The sequence below is a fragment of the Mytilus edulis genome, chromosome 7 (genome assembly GCF_963676685.1).
Source record: "Mytilus edulis chromosome 7, xbMytEdul2.2, whole genome shotgun sequence".
Classification (NCBI taxonomy): Eukaryota; Metazoa; Mollusca; class Bivalvia; order Mytilida; family Mytilidae; genus Mytilus; species Mytilus edulis.
This window is the reverse complement of record NC_092350.1, coordinates 60777865-60787767: the sequence shown is the minus strand read 5'-3', so window position 1 is coordinate 60787767 and position 9903 is coordinate 60777865. Positions and strand designations below refer to the sequence as shown.

General features: G+C 32.1%; 1 protein-coding gene across 1 annotated transcript; it reads left to right on the top strand.

The window, feature by feature from the left end:
* The first annotated feature begins 1924 nt into the window (after nt 1–1924).
* On the top strand, nt 1925–3729 carry LOC139481906 (uncharacterized). Its single transcript, XM_071265425.1, has one exon. It carries the CDS (start codon nt 1929–1931, stop codon nt 3606–3608), a length of 1680 nt encoding a protein of 559 aa, XP_071121526.1. The 5' UTR covers nt 1925–1928; the 3' UTR covers nt 3609–3729.
* The last annotated feature ends 6174 nt before the right edge of the window (nt 3730–9903 follow it).

Sequence of the window (9903 nt, the reverse complement as noted above, 5' to 3'; positions counted from 1 at the left end):
GGCGTTAATATTGAGTCACTGATAAGGTCTTTGCATCGGAACTAAACACATTTATTCTAAAAACAGTTGTTGGCATGACACGGGTTATGTTCTTCTCATATATATTATGATGGTATGATACTAAACCCCTAACGGGCAGGATTGTGCCTGATGTTCATATGATGGAATCATAATCTTTCAGTCAGTTTAATTGAAGTCTGGAGCTGGCATGTCATTTAACTGTTAGTAGTCTGTTGTTATCTATGTATTATTGTCATTTTGTTTATTTTCTTTGGTTACATCTTCTGACATCAGACTCGGACTTCTCTTGAACTGAATTTTAATGTGCGTATTGTTATGCGTTTACTTTTCTACATTGGCTAGAGGTATAGGGGGAGGGTTGAGATCTCACAAACATGTTTAACCCCGCCGCATTTTTGCGCCTGTCCCAAGTTAGGAGCCTCTGGCCTTTGTTAGTCTTGTATTATTTTAATTTTAGTTTCTTGTGTACAATTTGGAAATTAGTATGGCGTTCATTATCACTGGACTAGTATATATTTATATATGTATCTAGGTCAAATATGTCAATTTCGAATTGCAATACATTACAGTGATAATAAATGAATAATTAACAACATGTGCATCATGTACATTTGGAAGTGTTTTACGCTAACGAAATATATTAAATGCATGCCAATTTGATCAATTCATTATTCTGCAGTAGTCAATATACGCTAGTGCAAACAAATTTTATTGGCTTTAGAGCATGGGTTTATCCACAAAGCGAAAAAAGCACGTCATGTTAGAATATCAGATTTTTGACATGTTTGAACCCTAAGATAATGAACCTTATATTTGAAGTTATTCGAACTGATTTTTTTTTTAATTTATGTTACAACTCCTCACTATCTTTTAAAAAGATTAAAATGATCGTTGTTATCAGTTTACATTTTTGTAGCCTGATAGGACGTAACACTAGCTGCAACGAATAAAATGTATTTTGAATATTTTACAATTAAGGTGGTATGGGTGTCTTTCGAATTCGCCATCTTGGATTGTAAAAAACAGAAATAGTTAGCAATATTTGATACAGGAATGCAGATATTAAATGTGAATTTTGATTTAAAAGAACGAATTTATAAGAATAAAACTTATAAATATTAATATTTTAACAAGTGTAGATTATTTTTCGTTGTTTTAAAATGTTTTTAAATTGGCATTTTAAGGGGAGGTAACTCTAAAACAGTGCATTTTCTGATGCAATCTACATGAACTTTCCTATTTTGTATTATTCATGTATTTGGTTTTGATGTTATATTTGTTATTTTCGTGGGATTTTGTCTGATGCTTGGTCCGTTTTTGTGTGTGTTAGTTACATTGTAGTGTTGTGTCGTTGTTCTCTTATATTTATGCGTTTCCGTCAGTTTTAGTTTGTTACCCCGATTTTGTTTTTTGTCCATGGATTTATGAGTTTGAACAGCGGTATACAACTGTTGCCTTTATTTAGCCGGAAAAAACGTACGGTGTCCCTATCTTTTCTTTTGATATTCTCAAAGCATTGTCTGAAAACTGTCTTTTGATAATTTATTTTACAATTCTATCGTTTTGTTTAGTTTCTAATCACAAAATGGTGTTTTCCCATGTATAATTCATACAAAATGTGTCATTTTGTCACATCCTGTAGCTTGAAAAAAAGGGCGGTGACCTATCATTTTTATTATCTTTTTGAACATATATCAATAGATACTACGTTTAGGCAAAGTATGAACAAATTCTATTATTTTTATTTTAGACTCCCATACCACCTTGAAAACCAAGTCATGTGGAAATGAGATCAATGAGAATTATTTCCTATTTTAGAATATATACTTTGAATGATAAAACCATCGATTTCACAGCTATTGCTATTACTAATCATTATTATTGATCCTTACTTTGTAGTGTGTTAAATGGCTGCAGCCTTACAAAATTGTGGTGTCTGTGACCTCCGTCACATCACTGTACCATCTATAGTCTGGTGTACAGAATGTGACGAGGGACTATGTACAGAATGTCAGGACCATCATAGTTTGTCTAAGGCATCGCGAAGCCACAGAGTGATACCTTTTGCCGCATACCAGAAACTACCTTCTGATGTACTTAAAATTACTCAGTATTGTACCAGTCACGATAAAAAGTATCAGTTCTATTGCCAGAAGCATGAATGTCCCTGCTGCAGCACATGTATCGTGGAAAGCCACAAAGACTGCCGGGACATTGTCGAATTAGATGATATCATTTCTACCGCCAAAACCTCCTATGCCCTGAGCGAGATAGAGGAAACATTAATTGAAGTAGCAGAAAATCTAAAGAAAATTCGTCAGCATCAACAGAGCAATCAAGTGACTTTAAAAGAAAAGAGAAAGGAAATCGAAAAAGACCTAATGAAAACTAGAATGAAGATCAATAACCACCTCGACAAACTACAAGAAGATTTAATGAAACAACTCAACGAGCTCGAAGAAAAAGAAAACTCTAAAATTTGTCAGTTAATGGCCTTGCTAGAAAAGAAAGAAAAAGAAATAGGAGAATGCCAAAATAGCCTATTGAACATCAAGAAACACGCAACAGATCTTCAAATGTTTCTCTCAATTAAGCAAATAGAAGAGGACGTGTATAGCAAAGAAAAAAAATTGCAGGCTCTTGTAGAAGGCAAGGAACAGCATACTCTTTCATATCAGATCAACACCTCTATCCAGAATATCATATCCGATATCAAAAGTTTTGGGGAAGTGCGTATTGAATCTAATCCATGCGACATAGTTTTGATCAAGAAGAAGGCCAGACAAGCCCAATTGATGATTCCAATCGTTCCAACAAAATCTATAGAAAATATAAAGCTTACGGTACACAAGACCATCGACACTCAAGGAGACTACGTTTACGGATGTTGCATAATTCCAGATGATAGATTGGTATTTACTTACTGCTTAGCCCAACAATTAAAAGTTTTCAGTGATATAGGATCAAAAGACTTTGAGATCAAGATGCCGTGTTACCCGTTTGATATAGTATACCTTAGAGAAGACAATACATTAGCTGTATCATCTAATTATCCAGATACTATTACCATAATAAACCTGGAGACAAAACAAATGATGAAATCAATTGCATTGGATTCTCACATTTATGGCATATACCTGAAAGATAATCGATTGATTTATTCAGGGAGAGACAAAGGTATACGAATGATTAATCTAAATGACGAGTCTAAAAGTGAAATAGTTCCTGAAAAAATACCAGGTGCCTGTTACACTGCAACCTATAGGGACAACGTATATCATACAAACAACGTGAACCACACTGTTATTTGTTATACCCTTCAAGGTAAAATACAATGGACATTTCATAACGAAAGCGTTCTCAAGAGTCCTCAAGGTATTGATGTAGATAATGATGGTAATGTTTACGTGGTGGGGAGCGAATCGAATAATTTGGTAGTTATCTCCCCTGATGGACAACAACATAGAGAATTACTTACAACGAGTGATGGTCTAAGTAATCCTTTGTCACTTCATTATAGTGAGATGAAGAATCAGTTGTTAGTCGCTAACTTGGACAATAAGGCTTTTTTGTTTAATTGCATTTGAAAAAAAAGCTGTTTATAAAACTAAAAATGGGATCAGACAGGGATGTCCCATAAGTACTCTTTTGTATGTGCTTTCTGCCGAACCATTGCAGTGTGCAATTAGAAATAATTTAAACATTGAAGGTATTAATATACCTAATTGTGATGAAAAAGCTGTTATTTTTCAACATGCTGATGACACTACTCTTACATTATGTAATAAAGAGTCTATCAATGAAACATTGAATATTTTTGAAATTTATGGAAAAGCATCAGGTTCAAAGATAAATATGTCAAAATCGGAAATTATGTGTATTGGTAAAGCAAAAATTAATGTATCAGAAATACAGCAAATAGGGTTGAAGTATTCTATAGATTGTATACAGATATTAGGTGTGTATGTAGGCAAAAATAAATTACTTTGTGATGATCTTAATTGGAAAGATCAGATTAGTAAAATTAAAATGTTAGTTAATTTATGGAAACAGAGACGATTGACATTATCTGGTAGAGCTACTGTGATATCCTCACTATTGATGTCTAGGTTATGGTACACAATAGCAGTGTGTTCAATTCCTGATTGGGCTTTACAGTCAATCAAGAAAAAATGTTTAGATTTTTTATGGAATAATGGATCGCATTTGATCAAATGTAGAACGTTAATAGGAGACAAAAATGATGGAGGTTTAAAATACCCTGATATCTACTTAAAACTATTAGCCTTTAGATTAAAATTTTTGACAAGATTTTTAGATAAAGATTTTCATGCTATATGGAAATACACTATGAAATATTTTTTGAACAAGATACACAAACAAATCTTGGTGTACATTGTTTATTTTTATTGCTACAAAAGAAAGATTGTACAAACATACCTGTGTTTTATAGGGAAATCATTGATGCATGGCAATATTTTAAACCTTATGTTGATATTGATATACGATCGGTTGATATTTTTAATCAACCATTTTTTTTGAATGAATCCATCAAGATAAATGGTAAATGCATATTTTGGAAACAGTTTGTATTAGCTGGAATTACCAAATTAAAACATGTAGCATATGAAGTGATTCCAGGTTTTTTACCTTTTAATGCTATTCATGAAATGATTGAAAATGTTGATGACAATGTAGATTGTAATAAACTTAGACAGCAATATAATAGTTTGCTAGAATGTATACCAAATGAATGGAAAAGGGTGATATTAAATGAAACAAAACCAGTAAACTGTGATGATGTTCCATTGTTTATTGTAAATTATAATAACAAAACAAAAGATTTTGTATGTTGTAAAACAAAAGATTTTTATGGTATATTAGTAGATAAATGTTATATTGAACCTGTTGCTCATCAATATTGGTTAGAAAGTTTTAATGTCCAATATGTTCCTTTTAAGTTCTTATGGACAAGTGTTCACTGCTATTGGAAATCGCCAGACTGTGTGCAATTAGATTTTAGAATTGTTCACAATAGAATATTTACAAATTTGAAACTAAAAAGAATAGGACTTTCTGACTCAGACATTTGTGATAGTTGTAAATCTGTAGTAGAAGATTTGTTTCACTTATTTTTGAAATGTCAAGATCTAGATGTTTTTCATAACTATATGTTTTTTTTATGTGAACTTCTAGAGAAATGTGAATTTGATGTCTTGGTCAATCAAGGATATAGACAGATGTTTTTGCTTGGTATGACAAGTACTTATACTGATGTAAATACATATTTTGTTAATTTTGTTCTTTCTGTTGCAAGACTTTGTGTTTTCAAAAGGAGACAAATGATCAAAAATGATGTCAAGAATATAGATCTTACGAGATTTTTCAGGTATACACTGAAACATTATATTTCTTATTATCATGTGTATTGTAAGATTGTAAACAAGATGAACATTAGTTTGAAAGGAACTTTCTAAAGAATAATTGTAAAATGACTGAAATAGATGGTGTTTTGATATTTAACTTTTAATGACATGTTAAAAAATACTGTGATACTCTATTGAATATTTTATTCTTTTATCATTAATGTGAATTGTGATTTTATATGTTTTATTGAATAAAGATAAAAAAAAAGGCAAAGGAGCTAAAACATAACAATATCCAAAATGAACTAAATGAAACAACTAAGTATAGTTTCTTATAAAATCACATATGAGTACGGTATCGAAAATTTAGATAGCATTAGCTATGCATTATATATATAAACATTCTTGGTGGGTGCTTCCGATGAGAAGTATTCCAAAAAGAAAAGTGGGATTCCGTCTCAAAACAAGACACAACTGAAGCTACGGCCATAAATTTGATCAAGTTAGCGAAAAAAGCTAACAAAAGCGATAAACTGATTTATCTAAATTCCGAATGCTTTTAAAATCTTAAATTATCTTTTGAAATCGGAGGACAATTATTTCTAAACGAAATGCAATGAATTCCAATACAGCTAGTAGTGCATATAATCGAATTGACAAGTCCCTAGCTTTCACATTTTTTATACCGTTTAACATGAAAATGTTTTGCTAATAATGAAATTTGACTACAAAGATGGATGGCTGTTTATATCCAGTGGTAAATTAAATGTTAATTCAGGATATAAACATGTTAAATTCGATTTGAATATGAAACACGGTTTGTACTTGACCAACATGATATGCCGTATGTTTTACGTACATATCATTTTTAGAATAAGGTAATAGTCCGCCGAAAGCCATGTCACGATACCCGTAGAACATGTGTGTATTAATTAGGAGTGTGTAAAATAACTATTGTATCCAATAGGTTTGTTTGATAGGTGGGGAAGGACATTTTTGATACTTTGTTTACTGCCTAAAATTTACAGTAGGTGTTCGTTCATTTCCTACAAATGTTGATCTTCCACTAGTTGAAAGACTAACAATTTTATTCCGTCAAATGCGTTCAATTTGTATAAAAAGTGCTATATAACACCCACCAATGCCAAGTTAGAAATGCAACTTATCTATAGAATCATCAGCTCCGTCAACCATACACTACATGCATATTTTAGCATTGTTCATGTACTTCCAGCAGGGCAACCATTTATTCATATTTGCTTGAAGTTAAAGGTCTCACTGTTATTGTAGATAAAGGACAGAAATATATCAACTGACTGTGAGCAATATGGAGTATAGATTTTTGTCATTTCCGAATGTCAACTTTAATTTGGCACCGCCAACATTCACAAATCATACATTGTATTTTCATGCATTACATACAGTTAATACTTTGAATTTGAGTTAAATTCCTTTAATTGCTCATAATTGAAGCTGAATCTACTATAAGAACAAATAGATTCATAACCGTTCAACTCTTGTTATTTCCGTTTAAATAATTGTCTTGAGTAGTATGATTTTACAACCAGTTTATACCTTACAAATCTGAGTCAATATCATTAATTATACATTGCTTGGCATTTATATGGGTAGGGTTTTAAAATGTTCTACACACTGAACTACGTTGTTTGTGCTCTCAGAAGCAGAGATGAAATCTGAAAGGAGTAGGTCCGGTAAGGGCCGATTTTGGCCTCAAATTTCTGGTTCACCTAAAGATTTTGGACACTTTTTTAACACTTAAGGTGGTACCCAACACTTTCACTAAAATTAATTTGGCTCGTTTAATTTTCATAAAATTATGTCAAAGTATTTACTTTGACCCTTTAACAAAAATATAAAAAATTCAAAACTTTTCAACCAACCGATTTGTCAGAAAAATTACACTGGTTATATAACAATTAGACAACCACCAATTTTGATCATTGAGAAGCTTAATATTCCTTTTATAACACAACGTAATTAAAACGTTTAGCTGACTTTACAGAGTTATCTCCCTGTAGTGTTAGGTACCACCTTAAGTGTCTATTTCAATTGATTCAATTAGTTTATGTGAAAGATTTTAACTGATTTAGTCATTTTTAACGCTCCGATTCAAGCTTAAATATGAAAAATCTATCAAATATGACAAAAAACGTCACTTTTCAGATGGTTTTTGTCAAAAATGAAAGTGGCCGCATCCGTGTTCATCCTCAACCTTCATATATGTTATGTATTATCATCAAATACAACTTACATTTCAATATTATGAATAAACACGAATGCGGCCACTTTCCTTTAAGACGGAAACCGTCTAGAATTTAACTAAAATGCTAAAATTGTGAAGATTTCAGCAATTTAGCATTACTTAATGATGCTAGTACCCGATATATGTGCATTGTGTATTGCCAAAAACAGCCCATATTTATGTAGCAGAAGCATCTACTTCCAGTAAATAGCTAAAAGATTACATTTTCACAATTTTGTAAAACTGCTATATTTTGGGGCCAACAAGGGGTCTTACTGAACCTACTCCTTTATAGCTATCAAGCTACTGACAATAAGGTTTCAATTGTGTGCAATCTTATCTATACACTAAAAACTGCTCCTATGCTACTAACTCGTTCAAGTTTTAATGTGAATGTAATGATTGTGCCTCAGTTTTATCTGGGACTATACTATTGTCTTAGGTCAATATATTATGTCCCAGACTATTAAACTTTTCTCAAGGCCTTTAGTTTGTAGTGTGGGCCTAAACTTATGATTGTAGTCCATATACTTACTTATAAAGGGTGGTAATTTTATAGTCTGTTTTTATAGCTTAGTTCATTTATGGTAGGACTCCTTAGGTTAACTTTAACAAGTCTTGGTTAGTTCAGTAAAATGTTACTAACGCCTTGTTTTAATCTCATCATATGGGTTTATGCTCTTTGTTGGAGAGTAAATCATACTACTTTAAAATGTTAGTGTTTATGCCAGGAGCAAACATCGATCAAAGACTCAAATGCAAAAAAAGCTTCTTCAACAATGAAGTAGGTATACAATGAACATTTAACTACAATGTATATGGAAATTAATATAGAATTCAAATGGTAAAGTTTCCAAGTTGTATGGAAAAATAAGAAACATTCCTCAAACAATTTGAGTTTCGTGGATACTAATTAAAAAGTCATGTTTAGGTCTAGAGTTAGTAACACAAAATTGGTAAGTTTCTTATTTAAATTTTGCAGACGCATGACAATGTTCCCAAGTCTCAATGTTTGAAAATAATCACGAAACAATTCCATGACATCATGTACAAACTCTAATACATCAGTGGCGGATCCAGCCATTTTAAAAGGGGGGGGGGGGGTTCCCAACCCAGAGTAAAGGGGGGGGGGGGGTTCCAACTATATGCTCCCATTCAAATGCATTGATTGGCCAAAAAAAAGGGGGGTTCCAACCCCCTGAACCACCCCCCCCCCCGGATCCGCCACTGTACATGCACAAAATATCTGTGAAGCTTAGATTATCTATATGTCGGTTGAAAACTTTAAGAGTTAATTAAACAAAATAGTTACTATTTTGTAAATTTTGGTGATAAATTACTATCAAATTTTCAACATCTGGAAAAATGTCTTCAAACAATTTTATAATTATGTTTCTCCATTTGCTATTCTATATCAGGAAACCATTGCAATTTCTAGCTATAAAAACAGGTCTAACCCACTCATTTTTTTTACAATATGTTAATTCAAGTCAGAAATATGACATTTGTTTTTGATTCCTTCTGTTGCTAGATGTAGTTGAGGGTATGATTTTGTTGGGTTTTTTTTTACCCCTTTTTTAATTTTACCTTAGTGTTCGTTTTTTTGGACTGCTAAAAAAAAAATTTCTTTATAGAAATGTAAATTAAATATTTCAAAATCTTCAGCTGTTGAATGGCCTTGGTCAGAACTGTTTAAAAACAGTTAATCAATAATGAAAACAAAACTATGTGTAATTCATTTTTAATTCCAGGTACCTGTAGATACATGTACATAAAGTATGAGAAAAAAATCAGATAGATGAAATATTGGTTCAAATGATCAGAATATGAAACATGAATTTTGCATAGATCAGTGGGCACATGTTGTTTTTTAAAGCAATAAAACCAATGGTCATATGGTGTTACATGCATTTTAAAATACCATAAATCATTTTAAATGAAACCTTATAAATTTTAAAATATTTTTAGTCCTAGATCTTAATATGATACAAAACTATAAATGCCTATTACCAAATGATTACAATGTATTACAATTATTACCAAACAGGGGTGGATGCAGGAATTTTCGAAAGGGGGGGGTGCTAACCCAGGGCACCCAGGGCAAAGGGGGGGTGCAAAACATATGTCCCGATACAAATGCATTGATCGGCAAAAATAAAGGGGGGTGCGCACCCCCGGAACCCCCCCTAAATGATTACAATGTATTACAATTATTACCAAATGATTACAATGTATTACAATTATTACCAAATG